Source organism: Bipolaris sorokiniana (genome assembly GCF_000338995.1).
Source record: "Bipolaris sorokiniana ND90Pr unplaced genomic scaffold COCSAscaffold_5, whole genome shotgun sequence".
In the NCBI taxonomy this organism is placed as follows: domain Eukaryota; kingdom Fungi; phylum Ascomycota; class Dothideomycetes; order Pleosporales; family Pleosporaceae; genus Bipolaris; species Bipolaris sorokiniana.
In genome coordinates, this window is record NW_006911899.1 from 462,339 (window position 1) to 483,737 (window position 21,399).

The 21,399-nt window shown below is 52.7% G+C and overlaps 6 protein-coding genes across 6 annotated transcripts; 5 read left to right on the top strand and 1 right to left on the bottom strand.

The window, feature by feature from the left end:
- The first annotated feature begins 4,364 nt into the window (after positions 1-4,364).
- Positions 4,365-6,561, top strand: COCSADRAFT_35496 (uncharacterized protein). The gene is made up of 2 exons (XM_007700136.1): positions 4,365-4,815; positions 4,863-6,561. The coding sequence occupies exons 1-2, from the start codon at positions 4,764-4,766 to the stop codon at positions 6,371-6,373; spliced, it is 1,563 nt and encodes a 520-aa protein (XP_007698326.1). The 5' UTR covers positions 4,365-4,763; the 3' UTR covers positions 6,374-6,561.
- Positions 6,562-6,597: 36 nt separating this feature from the next.
- COCSADRAFT_35497 (uncharacterized protein) lies at positions 6,598-10,016 on the top strand. The gene has a single exon (XM_007700137.1). It carries the CDS (start codon positions 6,664-6,666, stop codon positions 9,865-9,867), a length of 3,204 nt encoding a protein of 1,067 aa, XP_007698327.1. The 5' UTR covers positions 6,598-6,663; the 3' UTR covers positions 9,868-10,016.
- Positions 10,017-13,536: 3,520 nt separating this feature from the next.
- On the top strand, positions 13,537-17,059 carry COCSADRAFT_305722 (uncharacterized protein). The gene is made up of 6 exons (XM_007700401.1): positions 13,537-13,997; positions 14,056-14,707; positions 14,753-14,919; positions 14,973-15,565; positions 15,623-16,424; positions 16,481-17,059. Exons 1-6 carry the CDS (start codon positions 13,799-13,801, stop codon positions 16,966-16,968), a joined length of 2,901 nt encoding a protein of 966 aa, XP_007698591.1. The 5' UTR covers positions 13,537-13,798; the 3' UTR covers positions 16,969-17,059.
- Positions 17,060-17,749, top strand: COCSADRAFT_305723 (uncharacterized protein). Its single transcript, XM_007700402.1, has one exon. It carries the CDS (start codon positions 17,151-17,153, stop codon positions 17,721-17,723), a length of 573 nt encoding a protein of 190 aa, XP_007698592.1. The 5' UTR covers positions 17,060-17,150; the 3' UTR covers positions 17,724-17,749.
- A 326-nt stretch (positions 17,750-18,075) lies between these two features.
- COCSADRAFT_159101 (uncharacterized protein) lies at positions 18,076-19,550 on the top strand (the record flags this gene model as incomplete). Its single annotated transcript, XM_007700403.1, has 4 exons — positions 18,076-18,231; positions 18,293-18,620; positions 18,682-18,855; positions 18,913-19,550. The coding sequence occupies 4 exons, from the start codon at positions 18,076-18,078 to the stop codon at positions 19,548-19,550; spliced, it is 1,296 nt and encodes a 431-aa protein (XP_007698593.1).
- A 256-nt stretch (positions 19,551-19,806) lies between these two features.
- On the bottom strand, positions 19,807-21,286 carry COCSADRAFT_25088 (uncharacterized protein; the record flags this gene model as incomplete). The annotated part of the gene is made up of 4 exons (XM_007700064.1): positions 19,807-20,453; positions 20,519-20,911; positions 20,991-21,142; positions 21,204-21,286. 4 exons carry the CDS (start codon positions 21,284-21,286, stop codon positions 19,807-19,809), a joined length of 1,275 nt encoding a protein of 424 aa, XP_007698254.1.
- Positions 21,287-21,399: the final 113 nt, after the last annotated feature.

The window sequence follows — 21,399 nt, forward strand, 5'->3', positions numbered from 1 at the left end:
TCCCCCCCCCCCCCCCCCCCCCCCCGTTACTTACACCTCGCAGAAAGGAGGGAGGAAGAAAACTAGTTGTAAAGAGGTATGTATGTATTTCTCACACTTGCATCATTTTTGGATATCCCAGATTCCATATACATTTGCGTCCATGACTCTCTTTTTGACACTATATAGATCCACTTGGTCAAACACAAGGAAAAAGAGGGAAAAAAAAAGAACAAGCACTCATTTGAACACATGAAATAGTAGATTCATTCCATCACGCCTTATTTTACCATGCGCGAAAGCCGAGCCCAGAAATAACCAAAAACACCGCGTTACCCAGAGAGACAAAAGGGATTGATATACAAGTGACACAGCCCTAGGTCAGTTGTTCCCACCCAAGAGAGAAAAAAACGCCGTGATACTATGCATGGAAATGTGATTGTAGAAGCCGTACTGAGACCGATCCCTCTTCACACCCATATACAACCAGAACAATTCAACGATGAAAGAGAAACCCTAAAACCTAGGTATTACCCCCATGACTCCTCAATTTGCGTCCAGCTGCCAACCCAGGCCCGACGCTATTCCCAAAATTCGTGATATTCTCCCTATCAGTCTTCTCACCAGCAATCCCTACCGTCTTCCTCATCTTCTTCATCGGCAGCTTACTCGCCTCTTCGCCACTTGTACGCTTGTTCTTGCTTGGCAGCAGCCCGCTGGCCAGCGAGTCGGAAGAAGACTGGGATGCGAGATGGGGAAGAGGCTGCGTATGAGCTTCCTGCGCCACCACGTTAACATCTAGCTCCCGCAGAGAAGAGGGGTTGCCTCCGCCTGTGGGGAGATGCGATATTGTGTGGGCATGCGCACTAATCAAGGGGAACTCGAGCTTGGTGGCAGTAGGTGAAAATATGCTGGTCGGTGAGGCGAGGCTGAGAGAATTTGTGGCGTCGTTGAAGATGGGTTGCTTGGATGGACTGCGAACGTTACTGTCGGACGATGTGGGGCGGTTGCGGAGACGAGAAATAATATTTTCGTGAGCTTCGGTGCGAGGAAGGGTCGAGGGGATGTTGTAGGATACGCGTTGAGGTGTCTCGCCAGTGGGGTTGTACTCGATGAGATTCTGGTTGGCGACAGTTTCACGGAGCTCGTGGAGTGGTGCGCGAATATCTGATTCAGCAGACAGCGACGGTAGTGTCTCCTTCAAACCAGTTGTATGTGCTGACATTTCGGACTCAAGGGACTGGACGCGATCAAAGGAAGAAGCCAAGTGTTCTCCTATGCTCGAGTACGAGGCTCCTACTGTTGAAGAGAGTGCAGCGAGCGATGTTGTATGCGCAGCGTGGTGAGCATTGTTCTGCTCACGGATACGAGAAACGATGTCGTCCAAAGATTGCAACTGAGTGTCCAGATGCGCCATCTGGGCTTCGACCGTTTTGACGGTACTTTCATGAACAGATGTTGTGGTCTCCTTGATCGAGGTAGCATGTTCGGTTGCAGCCTGATCAACATTAGCGTGTGAAGTAAAAGATGACATGATACACTTACAGCAAAGTCTGACTTGATCTTGATCTTGACAGTCTCTCTCGATTTCGATACGCCTGCCAGGATGTCTCTTGATTTGTCTGACCACGCGTTGACGCCTTCTGTGTAGGCACCCTGCTTGGCTTCGAATGCAGTGTTGGCAGCGACAATCTCTCCACGCACAGCAGAGAGCCTTTCTTCCAGCCTCTTCTCCTGTGCATCTGCGTTTGCAGTCATAAGCGCGGTGATTTGTGCCAACAACTCCTGCCGGTCCTCGGCAGATTTCTGCTTCTCCGCATCTACGAGTTTCGCAAGCTGGCCCTCAGACGCCTTGTGTGCCTCGATCAAAGCTGTGTTGGCTTCTACAACCTGCTGGTGCAGTCGTTCATTTTCGGCTTGCTGGTCGTTCAAATCCTTGACCAAGTCGTCGAATGTGGTCTTGAAGTCGCGGCCTAGACTTGCGTAAGATGAGTGGACTTGCGTGTGGAAGGCATCCAATTCCGTGATGATGTTTTCTGAAATGGTCTCTGCTGCAGCAGAAAGCTCATCGAGGCCTGCACCGATCTTGGACTTCACCTCCTCACGCAGTGTCTTAATCTCCTCGAGGACCTCGTTCATGTGATCGCGCGCTTGCGCAGTCTGTCCGTTAACCTCCGCCTCGGATGTTTGGTACGCTTCCATCTTCTCCTGCAAGAAAGATTGCGAAGCGCCCAACTTCTCAAGTTCGTCCCGGACAAATGTCTGCATACGCTCCGAAATGGCATCCATCAGTTGTTCTTGCTGATGTTGGAACTCCTCGATCCGGTCCTCAACTAGGCGAGTGGTGTCTACAACCTGCGTTTGCGAAGAATTCCAATTACGTCGGTTTTGTGACTGTAGCTCTGATTTCCTGCGGATTTTGGATCTCAAGCCATCGATTGCTGATGTTGTCTTGCCCAGAGTTGACATCATGTCCCGTCCCACTTCTGCCAACTCTTCTTCAGTCTTTTGGTGTGCCTTACGTAGCTCCGTCTCCTCATCTAGGTTTTGACGAGTGTGGTTTAAAACAATCTCCGTCTTCTCCAGGATACCCTTTGTGCCATCCAACGCCAGTTGCGTCTGTTCATTATCTTTCTTGAGTGTTTGGAACTTGGTCGTCAATTTGAACAGGTCTTCAACCTTTGTGCGGAGGTTGACCTCCATAGTATCGAGCCGTTCGCGCTGCTCCTCACTAAGAATGCGTCTCGACTCGCTTATCGTCGTAATCTCATCGTAGTTTTCCTGGGTAAGATAAACACCATTTCGTTGCCGTGTTGCTATCAGCTCGCTCTTTAGCTTCTCGATTTCCATGGTGTACTCTTTCAGTAGGGTTTTCTTGTTGATTGGCTGGTTGACCTGGGGTTTGTTCCGGATGTTCTTTGCGCGGAAGGCGTAGTCTAGGGTGGAGATGGTTTCCTCGAGGTTGCTCTTAGCTGGCGACAAGGTTGCAATGATGCAGGTTTTTGTTCGACCACCTAGTGAGTCTTGAAGCAGACGGGTCAGCTTCGACTCCCTGTAGGGGATATGAGAGCTGCGTTCGACCAGCGCATTGATAACGCGACCCAATGTTAGCAAACTCTTGTTGATCAGACCGGCTTCTGCAGCACGCTTGTTCTCAGCTCCACTGCGCTGGATGTTTTCACTACCAGCAAGATCGACCAAGTTGAGTTTTCCGGCGCTGAGGTATTCCTGGCCATCTTCTGTTGTTCGCTTGATATATACGGTAATGGTAAAGACGGTATGACTTCGTGAACTGAGGTCGTTGCACTTTGTCGCTGCGACTTGTCGCTTGTGACTTCCATTGGCCAGGAGCTTGATACCCTCGGACGCAGTCTTGAGATGGCATTCCTCCATACCCTGCACCAAAGTAGTGGTAGAACCCTTCTTGCTGTTGTCATCATAGATTTTGAGTTTTGTGGCATCGTCCGGGGATAGGAGATCGCGCAGCTCTTCGTTGTACAACTCGATGAAGGAGCACTTTACAGAGTTCTCAATCCCATCAGCTTCAAGGCGGTCGAAAAGGGCGTGCAGTACACGCGGTACTATTCCGGCAGCGTCTGGGAGTGGCAGGACGTTGGAGATATCACCAGTCATGGTGTAGGTTTTGCCAGTGCCGGTTTGGCCATAGGCAAAAATTGTGCAATTGAAGCCGTCAACGACCTATGGTGATTGTCAGCCGCTGCAGCCATAGACGGCATCTTCTCAAATTACCTCATTCAAAATTGGCGAAACGACCTCATCGAAGATCATGCTCTGATCGGCTGCGGGAGAAAAAACTTTGTCGAATTGATATGTCTTGTTGCTGGTCGCACTAGGTCCCATGGATAAGTCTACAGTCGAACCCTTGATTCCGTTGGTTGACACGACGACGCCGCTGTTTTCGCGCACCTCACGGTCGTTGCGCCCTCTACATCGGACGACAACATTGATGTTGGTCTCTTCTCCATCGATCTCGAACTCCCGGGCTTGGCGCTTAAGGGGCGATGATCGCAGTGCCCTTGTTGTCGAAGCCACTGATTCTGCTCTTGACGTGCGGCCGTCCATGGCGGGTGTTCCTGACCGTCCACGCGCTAGATGTGGTGGTCGCGTCGTTGGAGGGCGCATTGCTGTTGTGGTGCGCTTGGCCTGCGCCCCTGGTCTCGGTAGGCCAGACATGATGACGCTCTGTGTGTGGTGAGCGTACTTGTGCTGGTGGTTAGTATGGCGGGCGTTTGGTGTTGTGTCGAAGCAGCAAAGTAAACAATCGGTAAACACATGTTGCAGGGATCCCGAAGCGTCCAAGCTTAGACTACGCGCCGTCCCTTCACGAACCCCTCGCGCTACGTCAATGCAGACTTCCACTTGCATGTCTTTGTGTCTATTGCGAAAAAGAGGCTGATATTGGGATTTAATCGATTTACAGGCCGTTTAGTCCGGTACTGCTCTGCTATCCTTCACGCCTTTCCGAATCCATGGATTAGGTGTGCTAGAGACGGACCCTGAAGCCCCGCCACCCCTCGTGCATCTACTGTACAATACCTGGACGGCTGCATTTCTACTAGATACACCGCGCTATTGCAGTGCCAAGGCCGTTCATCGCCCCGTGTTCTGCGTTGGGTCTATCCTGTGGGCGTGTCATCTGTCCTCGTGGACAAGGGCACGAGCTCATCCCTATCATCTGTGAGCTAGGTAGCAGCACATCCGCTAGCAAGCCTACTACACTCTCTTCAAACACCTGTATCCTATACATCTCCACAAGGCCCACCATGGAGGATGGAAACATGCAGTTACAGCCAGGTCGCAGCATAGGCTTCATGAGTCTGTTACAACAACCTTTGCGCAGTACCAAGCTGACTGGAACACAGCCCTCGGTTGCTCACTGCACGAAGTACTGACGACCATCAAAGCCGAAGTCAAGACCTTTCCGCGCTTCCAGCTCTACCACGACGACTTCCACCCTATTTCGTCTGCAGTACAAGTCGTCCTCCCTGACAACGGTCTGCGCCTACAGTTCGACGGTCCTGATCAGCGGCTACGCCTTATTGAAGTGCTCGATTTCGCAAAAGCCCGACTGGTATACAAGGATATCGATGTATACAAGCCTGCAGATGGAGGCTTCTCAGCGGGCCCGCCGGGTCCGAGGTTCAGGCATGTCTACGACAAGCTACTAGGACCGACTTATGGCGGAGAGTATGTGCCACCAAAGTCGGAAGATCCAAACGCAATGGGAACATACAACCTATCATATCCAGGCATAGCCTTTAATTTTCCCGTGCAACACTCTGCGTATTCCCCCAAGAAGGACTTCATTTCGCTTCTGTCATCTTCTGCTACCGGTCCGGCAACATCCATGGCCGTCTTCAATGGGGAATCATGGCAGAAGGCTCGTGCGACTCTATTTACTGCTCCTCCCTCGAACCCAAGATCACTGATGCTAGGCAAAGCGAAAGATAGCGGACCAGATGAGATTGAAACAGTCAAGGTACATGGTGAAGGCAGGATAGAGCTCGTGAGACGTTCAAGTCCCCCGTTTTGGATTATTCTTAGCGAGACGACACCCCAAGATCTGATTATGGAACTGGGAGCCCCGGATTCAATCTACCGCAAAAACGACCATCGGCTATCTATCCACAAAGATCGGAGAACAAGTGATGCATCAGATCTTTCTCCTGGTGGTCTCACACCCGATGAAGACTCAGATCCAGGCTCAGCCATAAGGAGCGACGATGAGGATGCATGGGAAGACGATGACGAAGCAGTTCTGGAAGCTCAGGAGCGGGAAATCGCTGCAGCAGAGCACTTCTACAACTACTATCACCACGGCTTCGACATATTGATCTCACAGCCCACGCAGATTTCCCCACCTTCGCCAACTGCTGAAAGGCAAGAGAGTGACGTACAGGACGCAGGAGAACTCAGCGCGCAGCCTCTAAACCATCTCACCGCAACCAAGGTAATATTCCATGGAAATATCCCAGGATCATACCAGTTCAATCGACATCGGAGAAGTAGATGGTCTCTTGAACATGTCCCCTCAGCCATGTACCGCGAGCCGCTTAATTCTGAAATGGGTTTCGGTGATATCTCCGGACGTTTGAAGGAGGTCTTCAAACCGCACTACGAAAACGAGGAGCAAGAGCGATTACAACAGCGCGGTATGGCTCTGAACCGTGGTTGGGGCGACAGTCCCGGGAGCAGCTGCGAACTTCTTGGAGGATGGGAAGACAGTTCAGGAAGAAAGAGCAAATTTGCCAATGCTGGTAGTGTACTCATGGAGGGTGTCACGGACGTGGGTAACGTGGAGTTATTCGGATTTCCTGGCATGGTATTCGAAGTGCTCAAGAATGGGGCTGTGAGCTCTTTGACTGTTTACTGAGAATATATGATATGAATTGGGAATTGAGAGTTGAAAGGCGTTCAGGATACGGGTATTGTATGAATGACAGACGACCATAACAGCTTAGATACCACAAAGATACGTTATTTTTGCCACGTAACTATGAGTAGTTAGCATATTCAAGTAATTGCAAATACACTTGGTACCGCAATGCAACTTATCACCCCACTATCTCCATCTTATCTCCGAACACCTCAACGCCAAAAAAATATCCAGCGCACCACCCGCCCAACTCCCAGCACCAATTCCCTCCCACCCACAATGCTAGTATGCTAACCCCGACGCGTATCCTCCGCGCATCATGGTCCAACACGCTGCGGCTACCAAAATCGAATTTCCCGCCTAGACCGCTCTCCTCTGCGAATCGCGAGTACCTGCGCCGATGCACCGATGAGCTGTATGCCTGGCAGCGGAGCCCCGACCGCATTGTGTACTGCGGACACTCTGAGAAGCAAGGACATGGTCAGAAAGATGGCAGTATAGTGCTAGAAAAGGAGAAAGAGGGATCTGCTATAACAAGTTTTACGCTGCATGATGGACCGCCATACGCAAATGGACCACTGCACATAGGCCATGCGCTGAATAAAATTACAAAAGACGTGATTTGCAGGTTTGAAGTTGGACAGGGGAAAAAGGTGTCGTATATACCTGGTTGGGATTGTCATGGCTTGCCTATTGAAATCAAGGCACTGCAGGCGCAGAAGAAAGATGCAGCGCAGACGGATGCGGTGAGTGTGCGGGAGGCAGCACGGGAGTTAGCAACGCGGACGATTGAAGAGCAGAAGAGCGGGTTCAGGGAGTGGGCGGTTATGGGGGAGTGGGAGAATGCGTATCAGACTATGGAGCGGGGGTTTGAGTTGAGGCAGCTCGAGGTGTTCAAGGTTATGTTTGAGAAGGGCTTGGTCTATAGGCAGTTTAAGCCTGTGTATTGGAGTCCAAGCTCGCGGACTGCGCTGGCGGAGGCGGAGTTGGAGTATGATGAGGGGTATAAGAGTTTGGCGGCTTTTGTGCGGTATCCCGTGAAGTTGTCAGAAGCACTTAAAGCTGGAGCGCTGAGGGATGTTGAAGAGGAAGTCAGCGTGGTAATTTGGACGACCACACCCTGGACTCTACCAGCAAACAAAGCTATTGCGGTACACCGGGATATGCAATATTGCATTGTCAAAGATGCAGGCAATAACAACGAACTAATCCTCATCGCCACTTCAAGAATACCCGAGTACGAAAAGATTCTCGAGCGCAAACTGCAAATCATTGTGTCAGAGCTCCGCGGCTCAGATCTCGCCGATCAAGTCCAATACGAAAATCCGTTCCAAAAGGCCTCCGGACTCCAACCCATCATCCACGCAGACTTCGTCACAGACTCGTCAGGTACAGGTCTTGTCCACCTTGCCCCGGGCCACGGCATGGACGACTACAACGTCTGCATGCCCCTCGGTATCCCAGCATTTGCTCCTGTAGACGACGCCGGCGCCTTGACCAAGGATGCGTTTCCCGAGCAGCCCGACCTACTGGAGGGTCTACCAGTCACCGATATCAAGAAATCTGGTAGCAATGCCGTGTGCAACTACCTGCAGAAACTGGGTTTGCTGCGTGCAAAACAGAATTATCGGCACAAGTACCCGATTGACTGGAGGACCAAGGAGCCCGTCATCACGCGAGCGACAGAGCAGTGGTTTGCAAACGTCGAAGGGATCAAGGATGCTTCGATGAAGGCAATTGCAAATGTTGCCTTCAAACCTGAGTCTGGGCGGAGTCGTTTGGAGAGCTTCATCCAAGGTCGGAGTCAATGGTGCATTTCGCGGCAGCGCGCTTGGGGTGTGCCTATACCTGCTTTGTACAAGGTAGAGGGCGATACGCTCGAAGCGACCATGGATTCCAAGGTCATCGAACATATTGTTCAAGTCATCAAAAAGCGTGGCATCAATGCATGGTGGACCGATGCGCCAGACGATCCAGCGTGGAAGCCCTCGCACCTCAACGGCACATATGTACGTGGCAGGGACACGATGGACGTATGGTTCGACAGCGGAACAAGCTGGACTCTTTTGCCTCCGCAAAAAGACGAACCGGTAGCCGATGTATACCTCGAAGGCACTGATCAGCACCGCGGCTGGTTCCAATCCTCGCTCCTCACCCACGTCGCTACGCAACCCTATTCAACCGCCACAGTCAAAGCACCGTACAAAACGCTCATCACCCACGGCTTCACCCTCGACTCGGACGGCCGCAAAATGAGCAAGTCCCTCGGCAACGTCATCTCCCCCTTCCAGATCATGTCCGGTGAACTGCTCCCCCCCGTGAAGCGCAAGAAGCAAAAGGGTGTAAAGCAAGACGCAGCGACTAAACACACACCGACGTACGACTCCATGGGCGCCGACGCACTGCGCCTCTGGGCTGCAAGCAGCGACTACACGCGCGACGTCACCATCGGCCAGCCGCTCCTCATGTCTGTGAACCAAGCTCTGCACAAGTACCGCGTCACCTTTAAATGGCTCCTCGGCATCTTCTCTCTCCCCTCGTGTCCTCCACCCTTTGTGTCCTTCAACAGCCTCGTCCCATCCACAAGCGACTTCGGCGAACTCACAGATCGACTCGCGGTCCATCGCCTAGTGCAGGTAAGCAGCGAAGCACATGCTCATTTTGCCAAATACGACTTCTTCAAGGGCCTCAACACGCTGAACAAGTACATCGCCATGGACCTCAGCGCTTTCTACTTTGAGACGCTCAAGGATAGAGTGTACACGGGGGATACGTCGGATTGCCAGACGCTACAGCGCGTTTTGGGCTTGATTTTCTACGAGCTACTGCAGATGCTGGCACCCGTGTGTCCGCTGCTTGTCGAGGAAGTATGGGATCATGTCCCTACTGCCCTAAAAGACAAGAGTATTCATCCTGCACGCGCAACGTGGGCGCGTCTTGCGCCGCTGCCACAGTCTGAAGCCGAGAGCCTGGAACGAATGAGCGAGGTGGTGGGGACGCTGGGTGGTGCGATTAAGATTGCGCAAGAGAGGGTTCGGGCGGAGAAGAAGATTGGGTCGAGTTTGGAGTGTGCGGCGACTGTTTACCTGCCTGCGTCTAGCATTGAGATGTTTTGTGAGGCGTTCGCGAATGCCATGCGTCCGCTGCGTCTCAAGGCTGAAGACATGGAGAATCAATTGGCAGGATTGTTTGTCATTAGCGAGGTGAGGATACGCGTTCTCTCTGATACTTTGTCTAGGGCCTCTTTAAGTGGGCAGCTCGGCTTTGTGGCGGAAGATGCGGAGCAGATGAAGCGGCAATGGGCGTGGGTGGAAGAGGAAGCTGTGGCGGCCAGTGGAGACCAAGGCAGTGATTTGCTCGCAAAGGCACGAGTGCTGGTGCATCCCCCCAGTCAGGAAAAGTGTCCGAGATGCTGGCGCTTTGTCAAGGAAGAAGCAGAGGATGTGTGTGGCAGGTGTGCGCATGTTGTGGGGAAACAGGGCGGGATTTAAAGATGCTGTTACTGTGAAGTACAGCATGGCTATCGGGTTTGTATAACACATGTATATGTATGATGGTGATGAATCAAGAAACCGTGCGCTCCTTTCTTTCAGTGAGTACTCAGCTCATTCACGTATGTAGATATTTTTATGTTTATTCCCGTAAACTGACAAGATTTGCCTTTCCAGTTGGGAAATGATGACCACGATAGTTCTTCTAGGCGCGCTCGGCATACAGGATATGCCTCGTATGGAGCCCGACAGAAAAGGGCACACGGCCTGCTCGCGATAGGAGTCAGAGGCTTACCCAAAGGTTTTGGATGTGGTAGTTTTATCGAGTCAGCATCCTCAAGTCTGTGCCGGGACATATTCCCTGTCCAACTAGCAGATGGTCTTGCCCCCCCACATAGTACGTGGTCAGGATAGCTTAGAAGCTTTGCTGACCTACAAACGCGTCACTGTGCTTCGTTGTGTGAGAATGTAGGTTCACGACAGAGCTCTTAAGGCCAGTTAGTTGTGTTGAGAGTTGAAGTTGCAGAAAGGGCTGGAGACGATAATGGCCCACGCCCAAGTTAGTTGTTTGGCCCCCATGTAATATTAAGCCACATCCTTGGGGCGGGCTTCCAGTGCAGAAGGTTCGGAAGGTAACCCGAACCCAGCTGAGTGTTTACTCATCTACCCTCCCTGCCAAGGCTATTTTTCGTTTGAGGGAACCAGTAAGAGGAGCGGGTGAGCGAACGATAGAAACAGTATTTGGAAATGCAAAAGCCCCTAGCGTTGTGTGACATTGGGCTGCGTTGTCGTGTGCTGACTATGGCGAGTTTGTGTATTATAGGCGACTAGCGTAGGGCATTGCAGTATAGACGACATTGACGCAGGGCCAGGGATAGCTTACACTGGACGGTGGCTAAGCATTCGGCAGTTGGCATCCGTAGCTAGGCGGGAGTTGCCAGATTACGCGGATACGAGGCAAAGGTAAATCGCCAAAGCAAGTTTTGATCTGACTTTGGTCTAGAAGCGGGTGTTAGTGAGAGGCTCCGTCGAGACGCGATTGCTCGATTTAGGAAGGATTTGGGCCATTGGTCCAATCCGAGAGCTACTGCGGTGTTATTATCTGAAATAGAAGTAGCCTCATATCCACATTGTTAGCCACGATTGTGCTATCTGTTCGGTGCTGATTGGCTTGGTGGCAGCCATGGAGTTCCAGTTACATGGTCACAGCAATATGCTAATCAATATGGAATCCACAATTGGGCGTCATTTGGGATGTGAGGGCGACGAGGGAGAATTGAGCCGATGGGCGGAGGATAGGCGGAGGAAGGATGGTTGCCGGGAAGAGCTTGGCGCGGGGATGGGCTGAATCGTGCAGCAGACGGGACGAGAGCCTGGATGGTGGCCGTGAAGCAGTTCATGGCTGTTGCAGGTGCAGGCGTTGACCCCGGATTTCAGCTGACCAAGATGTGCGATCAGCAGCCTTGTCAAGGTCTTATCTCGTCAGCTAGCGATGCGGGCAAGGGTCAGCATGAAGGTGAGGCCAAGAAGGCGGGCAGGGTTGAAAGGGATGTGGACAAATTGGGGCGGAGAACGCGGAGTCTGGCTGTTCGCCGCTGGTTGCAGTGAGTGGAGTGAGCAGAGTGACCTCACAGTACAGTGTCAGTGTGGTGGGCACGGGCCTAGCGCTGCTTACGTGTAGTGTAGCGAGGCCGAGGCTTCGGCAGGCAGCAGTACACATGCCGATCTGGTGGCTAGACCAGCGCGCTAGGTTGTGTGGGAGAAGGGCAAGGCTGTCAGAAGAGCATGCCGATGTCTATCTACTTGTAGGTAGTGGCTGGAATGTCCATGCTAAGTTGATGCGCATTTGCCGCGCCATAGACTACATGCATGTGAAGTAAGCAGGGAGGCAGATTGATTGCAAAAGGCGCCATGTGCCGTGTGTCTAGTACACTATTTGAAGAGGGGGCAGGCTGTCGAGCTAGGAGCAGCTGGGAAGCGGGAGATGGAAGCAGCAGTTGGGACTGGGGGCTCACGATCAGCCGTCGTTGATCAGCAAGCATCTTTCGCCTGCAATAGCGGACCGAACAGGGGGCCCAACAGTTGGACCCACAAGCGACAGAGGGAGTGTTCGCCGTCGCCACTTCCAGAAGCTTTCTCTGGCTGGGATGCTGGCGGGAGATGACGACGGCTGTGTGGCGACAAACGGTGGGGATGTGTCAGACGAAGCGCACAACTGGAGGGGTGGCAGAGGCAGAAGCTGAGGCAGGCAGAGGTTGAGGCACACGGGCTGCCAGCGCACCTGGAGGAGAGAGTACTAGGGGAGAGGAAGGGAGGGTAGGACAGGACAGGGCAGGGCAGGGCAGGACGGGGGCTAGCGGGGGGAGCGAGGTGGCAGGCGGAGGCAGCAGGCAGGAGTCGTAGCAGGTAGAGAGCAGCAGGCGTAGGTAAATGTATGCACAGCACTGTGTGCCGCATGGTGGAGGGAGGATACGAGGCCCACGGACGGTGGACCAGCCGTGGGAAGCGTTTCAGGACGGAGCCCGTCCTGCAGCCAAGCTTGCGCAAGCGGCTCTGGCGCACACAGACACACACACACAGAGACAAGGGACGAGCGCGCGAACCGGCGGCGATGCACTGCACGGCGACTGGCTGGGCGGGTTGCATGTTGGGCAGGGCAGGGCGGGCTGAGACGAGACGCTGGGGAATTATTGGAATGGGGGATGGGGGATGGGATAGGATGGGATGGATGGATGGGGAATATTGGACGGGGGCGGACGAGCTCTGAGCTCTGGGGCGAGCGAGGGCAGGGCTGGCATGGGCTGGCAATGACGCGGCGGAGCATTTGGCGGACCGACAAGCTTCCAGAAGGCTTAGGTGCTTCGACAGCGGTGCTGTTGAAGGCGCGGGTGGGGACTTGCCCACTGCAGACTGGCGCACTGGCGCGCCCTGCTCGTTCCGTCTCGAGTAACCCAATCACCGCGCCACGCCTGCATCAATCCTCTCCTCGCTCTGCCCTTGCACCCTCTCCCACGCCCACGCCCATATACCACCCTCACCATCCTCCCGCAACCACCCATGCCGCTCCCACTGCAGCCCCTTCTGCGAGTGCGCTGCATGCGACACTGACGCCCACCACCACAACCCCCTGCGTCGCCTCTTGCGCCTGCTGTAGCGACCTCGCTGACACGCCTAAGCAGCCCTTTCCCGTCCACACGACCACGTCCTAAACACCTCTGCCCTACTGTCCTACCACCACTAGTCCTGCCACTACTACCACCACCAACACCATCACCACCACTACTACTACTACTACCACTACTACTACCACCACCACCACAACAACAACAACACCCACAGCCACAACCACCCTCGTTTCCACCCGCCCACGACGCCGCTCTTCGTGTCCGCTGCTCCCACTTTTGCATACTTTCTGTTCCGACGCGCTTGCTCCACGTCTGCCTTCGTTCTGCCCGCTCTCGCTCCCACAGACGAGACGAGACTGACTGCTAGGCACCGCCCGAGCCGCCTCCTCCGCGCCTTTCTGCCATCGGCGCCTGTCTTACTCATTCTCGCATTCACCATCAGCGCCTTCCTTGTCCTGTTGTAAACAGTTACCCAGTCCCCGTGTCGTGTGCGCTCCCTGCCGCTCGCGACTCCGCTAGCATCCCTGGGGCTTCCCATCGACGTCGCCGTTTCAGACTGTATCTCGGACCACCAGGCGCATTGCCACCATCTCGTTTGTCTAATCCCCCACGCTGCTAGACCTGTTGCATCGTTTGCATCCGTCCTACGCTCACTGTCTTGCGACCACGACGCTGTCCCCTCCCCCCCAACTTTTCCACCTCAACCCACCACCCCCCTCTGCAACCCATTTTGCGACATCACCATCTCGCCCTCCCCTCTGCGCTGGAGACCAGTGCTGGCTGGTCGCCGCACACAGGCGGAGAAAATGGACCATGGCGCGTGCAACGTAGTCTACATTGACCGACGGGCCAACGACGAGCATGTGCGCAAAGAGAACCTGTCCAAGTCGCTTGTCGCCCGGACGAGCACTGGAAATGTGGGCCAGAGCTACTTTGCCATGGGCAAGACGTCTCCGCGTGAGGTCCACGACAATGTCGAAGCCATGCTGTCCATCTCCACCGAAGGTACGACGAGCGCAATTCGCCCAACATCGTCATGACTCCTACTAACAACCTCGTCCAGTACACATCTGCAGCACAGGCCGGGCCTGTCTCCAGAAGATCAATCAACTCATTGATGACACCAAGACCGCCATCCCTACCTTTGTCATAATAGATATTCCCTTTGATGAAGAGCAGCGCATGAAACGCCTATCTCGCGAACCACGCACGCCCTCGCCCACGTCGTCGCGCATGAACCGCATGGACACTACCGAACCAGACGACATCTACGCCATGCACCTGCTCACTCACATCGCTTCTGAGATATCGTCCCGCAATTTCTCCAAACTCGTCGTGCCAGTAGTCATGCTGTCGGGAGTCACTCTGGACGAACCATCGACATCGGGTCCGCTCCCTTCGCCTGGTCTCCACATGTCGTTTCCGCTTGGTGATACCGTCCGATTAACGCGTTATCTCGATGCCGGCGCTGTCGACGTGCTGACTAGTCCCATGTCACGAGAACGTATGCTTGGCTTGGCTGTCCACGCTTATCGGTTACAAAAAGAGTTCAACCGGGAAGAAGCAAGTTTTTTGACCACTAAGCGCAATCGGAAGCTGTCTTGGGTCGGCGTCGACGATGCGAAACCGTATGCTTATCTGCGCGAGGCCATGGTCTCAAATCTGATGACTGGCATTTGCAATCCGGAAACCGTGGGAGATTCTCTCGACTCCATGTGCGTATTCGCTGCGGCATAAAGGTATATGGCTAATAATCCTAGGGACTTTCATCTCGACTACGACCGCAAGATACTCGTTGAAAACGCAGTGGGCGTCTGGGCATTTTCGGCTCATGATTTTACTGACGATGAGCTGCTTTATGGCGCTTTGGTAATGCTCAAGCATGCGCTGCAGATGCCCGAGCTGGAGCGATGGGCAATCACCGAAGGCACGTGCATTTGCATTTCACTGTGCCGTTTTTTCCTGCTAACGGGTTGCTAGACGAGATGATTGTCTTTCTCTTGGCCAGTCGTACGGCATATAACGAGTTCGTCAAGTACCACAACTTCCGCCATGTTGTCGATGTCCTCCAGGCTCTTTTCCACTTCCTCGTCCGAATAGGTACCCTGCCTATGTATCCACCCGACGCACGCAACGTATCTGCCCCCAAGTCGCCGATAGCCTCACTTCTCAAGCCGTTCGATGCCCTCACGCTGCTGATTTCCGCCATTGGGCACGATGTTGGCCACCCCGGTGTCAATAACGCGTTCTTAGTTGCATTAAATGCACCGTTGGCGCAACTTTACAACGACCGTTCCGTCCTGGAATCATTTCATTGCGCCGCTTATTCGCAGATTCTACGGCGATACTGGCCAAGTGCATTCTCCGACACCGCAATGCGCAAGCTAATGATCAACAACATTCTTGCAACCGACATGGGTCTCCATTTCAAGTACATGAGCGATTTGGGCAACCTGCAACAAAAAGTCGCTCACGACCAAGGAGCTGTGGACGGGTGGAGTGCCAAGGTTCAAGAAGAGCAAAAAGATCTGACCTGCGGTTTGCTCATAAAATGTGCCGATATTTGCAATGTGGTGAGTTTTCTTTTCTGGAACGCATGCTTGTAACCCATCCTAATCTAGGTTCTGTAGGCACGAAAATTCCCAACCGCTGCTAAATGGGCCAATATCCTTACAGACGAATTCAGCAATCAAGGACTCATGGAAGCCGAACTCGAGATGCCTTCATGTCTTTTTGGAGGGCCACCTGTGCGCGAAGACATTGTTAAGCTCGCTGAGTCGCAAATCGGGTTCATGAACATATTTGCCAGGCCACTATTCGAAGCCGTCACGGACATTCTACCCGCCATGCAATTCGTTGTAGACGAGATTCTGACCAACAAGGCTATTTGGGAAAATAGAATAGACGAGGAGCGCCGAAAGAAGAGGAAGAACAAGAATATGAACCTTGGTCTACTGACATCAGGGTTTTCTGTCGATCCAACCCCGAGCCCACTTTCAGGAGGACCAAACAAGTCGCCCTTGAAGATACCCCTGAGCGCGATCAAGACCATTTCTCCTGAAGAAGCGGCTCGCCGAGGATCGACTGGCTCAATACAAGCTGTAGCTGCGGCATCCGACTCAAGAAGATCATCCATCATCGACAGGAGCTCACGGCGGTCGTCTACTACCCCTGTACCAGGCCAAAGACCCATGGGCTCTAGCGAAAATGTGACCTCATCCAGAAGGGGCAGTCGGGACCCAAGTCTTACAGCGATTTTGGTCACCCAGACTCCAAACGCATCCGACCAAGCCACAAAGGGGCAGGGTACAGGTCCCGATGATCGCTCCAGAACGGATCGCAAGGACACATTGACAAGACCTTCTTCAATGATCAAGGATAGAGATAGTCCCAGACCTGTCACCGCTCCATCGCATGCCAGGCGCAGTCAAGGTGAGTTTGAAAGTTGATTTAAATCCTACAAAACCGTTGAAACTAACATTGAAAAGCTCTCGATCCTTATCCAATAAAACAACCATCGCCTCAGAGCCACTCCCAGGTTGATCTGTCTCATAGTGAGAATGGAAACCTCGATGGCTCAAAGCTTCAGCCCTGGGACACTAACAATAAGCTGAGCGCAGATGGCAACGCAGCCCGTTCCGACGTCTCGCGCGACTCCAGCTGGTGGCGACAAATGGGTTCACGACGACGTACTCGCGACGGGAGGAATGGCGAAATGGAAGCGCGAACTCATGTCAAGGAATCTACACCAGAGTCTCTGGTCCCTCCAAACGCCGATTCGCCCACCGTGTCCCCCACCTGTTCGAGCCCCGGCCGGAAAACTACAACAACGGGCAAGATCATGAGCTTTTTCAAACGAAAGCCAAACAGCCAAAGGGAGCAGGCAGAGAAGCAGTTGTCTAGTTTTGGCAGTTCTTCACAGTTGCGAACCCCACAGACCAGCGACCCAGGCCGATCACTCAACAGCGATGATTGATTTCAGCATTCCTTTTCTACGCCTCTATTGACCTTACATTAATGACAAACGCCGCATCCGAACCACGGTATTTCCTTTAGTCTCAACATACCATTTCAAAAGCAGTTCTTGGTCTCTGCAGCACTTGCTTTCGGGTTTTCTTCATCTCTGGCAATTGCGGGCTATGATACCTCTTACACGCGATGTGGCAGGTGCCAGCAATAAGTATGGATAACACCACTTGTTTCTGGCCTTCCCTTGGTCTACCTTCAGGTGTTTTCTGGTGGATCCATCGTCCACGTTCTGATTCGGCGCGCGCATTCCTGGCACAGCATCTTTCAAGCTTGTCTTTCCCGCACCTTCACTCGTCTCGTTTCACTTTGTATGCTCCTTTGTCAATTATCTTCATCTTGGTGTGCGGCGCTTTAGCTGAGCAGCATGCATTATTCGAGGCAGCAGCCTTTTTTTTTCCTTCCCTTTCTTTTCTTTTTCCAAGCCTTCATATTGAGGGAGGACTAGTCGTGTTGTTCTATCGGCGGCAAGAAAAGGTCGCATATGTTTACGCGGCTTCCTTGTTTTTACGAGTAGAAGATATCAGGCATGGGTCAGCATTAGGGCTGACAAAAGAACGATGTTGTTGCAGCAGTCGGAATGGTAGAACTGGGACGGGGGCACCCGAATCGGCTCCTTCCTTACCTCCTCTGGGAGAAGGTGCTATGTCTACTATCCTAAGCTCATTAGTATCGCTCAGCGAAATGACGATAAACTCTCTGTAATGAAATGTATATTCTCAATGTCTCAACTCATACACTTTGCATACTGCGTGGCTGGTTGTCTGTGACAAAAGGACGAACGAGTCTTGCAACATTTCATGCCAATTAAACGAATACGAGAAATCGTATTCGCATCTTACATACGACAACGCATCGGCGGACACCGATGATGTCCTTTATCGTGGTCACGAGCTACTGTCACAAAAGTGGTCCTTGTAAGTCTTAGCTACCTATTTCAGGCTAGCGCATCTAGCATAGTCCGGCGCTAAACCCCACTTGCTACCTTAACAACACCACCCCTCAACTCCAGCTTCGCATTGACCGCTCATCTTCTCTCATAAACTTCATCACAACCATGGATGACAAAGTAAAGTATCTTCTATCGCTAAGTGCGGTGCGGGACCGTTCAAAGATTGTTGGAGAGGCAGCCGCAGCTGGAAAGCTGAGTCATTTTGATGTACACGAAGAGCGATTGGGCGAGGCTGCGGATTATGTGACATCTGTCATCAAGGTTTGTTTGAAGAATCCGTGAATTTGTATTTACTGTGATTGCTGATGTTATATATCTAAAGCGCGATTATGGCCCAGACAAGTTCCATACTATTCCCCCGCACGGCCGATGGCAGCATTTTGAAGTCGGCAACGTTCCCCGTATATCCAAGCTACTTGAGGAATGGAAAAAGGACGGGTCCGACGATTTGGAGGTTACACGCCGACTAATTGATTTGTTTTTTGTTTCGGTATTGCTGGATGCTGGAGCGGGTGACCACTGGCGATATGTGGAACCAGGGACGGAGCGCGAGTATGAACGCAGTGAGGGAATTGCAGTTGCCAGTCTGTACATGTTCAAGAGCTTGAGTTTTGCGGCTGCCAAAAATGAGAAGCAGCCAATTGTGGATGGTAAGTATCAGGTCCTGCACTGGGCTACTCATCATGAAATGACTGACTGTTTCGTGTACAGGAAGAGGCCTGCAAGACTTGAAGACAGAAGAACTCGCAAATGGCTTCCAGATTACAGACAAGAACCCAATGTTAGGTGTCGAATCTCGTGCCAATCTCCTTCGTAGCCTTGGAAAATCACTCTTATCCCACCCTGAGGTCTTTGGCCAAGAAGGTCGTCCCGGAAATGTTGTCGGTGCGTATTATTCTCTGCTTACTACATCTCCTATTATGCTCACCAACCACAATACAGATTTCATGAAGAAAAACTCTTCCGACTCCTCAACCTTGGACGTACTTGTATTCTGGGACATTCTCCAGAAGCTGCTCATTCCCATCTGGCCACAAGACCGTACAAATGTCAGCGGTCAACCTCTTGGCGACGCGTGGCCCCTGTCTACCCTGAAGACCCAATCATCTTCCTCAAGTGCTGATGAAACCGAGTTCATTCAGCCGTTCCACAAACTAACCCAGTGGCTTGCTTACTCTCTCATGGTGCCATTCACACGTATTCTCTCACTACAGTGGAAGAACGCGTCTTCGCTTACTGCTCTGCCTGAGTACCGCAACGGCGGTCTATTCGTTGATCTCGGAGTCTTGACACTTAAGCCCGCTTCCCTCGAGCGCGGCATTAAGGCTTCCTCCGATGGCACTGGACTTCCAGCTTTTAGCGCAGGCGACGATGTCATTGTCGAGTGGCGCGCCATGACTCTGGTCTTGGTCGACAAGCTGTACAAGCTAGTGCTGCAGCGCATGGAGGGAGTGGATCTTAGCATGGCGCAGTTGCTGGAAGCCGGCACGTGGAAGTCTGGCAGAGAGGTTGCCAAGGAGAAGAGGCCTAAGACAAAGAGTAGCCCGATTATCATCCTAAGTGATGGTACCGTGTTTTAGTAGTGAGGCTCTAAGAACTGAAAAATTGAAGTCTTGAATGTGAAATTCCACTACTAAGTGCCATTGAAAATAGTAATCCTCACTTACCATCATTTTCTTCGCCTTCTTCCATCCAAGACCAAAGTCCCTGAGATTTACAGATTATAAAAAAACGTCGAGCTCCACACAAAAATATCCTACACACACTGGTAAACGAGATTGAACGTAGCAAAGAAGAAAAAAAGGGAGGTTTTCAGCATCTGCTCTCTTTCCCACCTCACCTCCGCCTCTCCGCCCTCTGTGCATCCATCTCCCCCCTCCTTTCCGCCATATCATCCAAAATCTCAATAAACCCCAGCCCCTGCGGCGCCCGGCCTCTACTCCCCCTCTGATTCCTCACCCTCTGCTCCTCTTCCACCACCTCACCCCCCGCCTCACCAACAGTCTGCTCCCGCCACACCGGCATAACCCTGGCCCCCTCCCCCCGCGGCTCCCCAATCGCAACCCCGATCCCCTCCTCCCTGCTGCCCACCCCACCAACCGCATTATCCTCGTGCGGATGCTCATACTGCGTCGCCAACTCCATCTTCTCTTTATTGTCATCCCAGCTCCACTTCCTAGTCGCAGGACTAACGCCTATACTGCCGCTCAGCTCGGGGCTCGCGGGGTCGCCCGAGTCGAGCTCGTTGCGGGGTTCGTCGCCTGAGAGCTCCGAGGGTCCGCGCGCGTGGCTGTACATGCTTTTGTGGGTGCGGAACTGGGCGGGGGTTTGGGGGGTTTGGGGTGTGGAAAGGGGGAGCTCTTGCGGGGTGGTGTAGTTGTGGGCTGCTACGGAGGGGTCGTAATTGTGCTGGTAGGTGTGGGTAGAAGGGGGGTAGAAGCCGTTTGGGTGGTTGGGGTTGGGCGAGGTGTATGAGGGGGGTGCTGTGTGGGTTGTTTTGTTAGTATTGGATCTACATTTTGGACGAAGTGAAGAATGTTCGACTTACATTCGGAACTTTGGTTACGGTAGTGCTTGTTATGGAACTCGCTCACGCCGTTGACTGGTAATCCGTCTCCGTTTATTTCTCCATAGTGCTCGGCTGCTTTTGCTTTTGCCTTCTTCTTCCTTCGTAGACATAAGCACCATACGATGATACCGATTATAGCTGCTATGGCGAATGCGCCGCCTGCTGCGCCGCCTGCTATGGCCCCTACTGGTACCCCATCATCCGATTTATTTGCTGCAGCAGATGGACCTGAGGTGCTAGAGGTTGTTGCAGACCCGGTAGCATGATATGCACTGCGCAGGTCATCACGGTTCAAGATTGCGGGTTCGAGATCACCGTCGGGACAGCCAGATTGGGCACATGGATTCGTTTTGCAGCAGCCCCAAAATGTTTCTAGTGCAAGTCAGTCATCGCCATGGCGTGCGGGAAAGAAGACCGATACCAAGATCGGTTGATCATCTCAAGTACTTACGTCCTGCAGAGCAAGTATAAAACTTGCTTCCAGTCCCACATGTAGCATCGGGAAATGTGCCATATGCTTTTGGATCGAAAGCACCTGGGTAAAGGTTGCCTTGGGCGCAAGTAATGTCGCATGGGTCTCTTGCGCAGCAGCCGACAAAGTATCTACCGTGATATTAGACGTCAGAGAATGGAAGTAGAGATGAAACATGGACAATCCACTTACGTTCCATACCCGCAGGCCCACCAGGTTCCTCCCGCAGGACACGAAGGCGAGAAGGCCTGTCGCGCGGCAAGGTAGGCCGACATATTATACTAACAACCGACTCCGCGGTCGCAACTAGAGTATCCGCTATCACTTGCGTGGACTCGAAACCCTCCACTCACAATCACGTCAATAGCAACAAAACAATACCGTCACT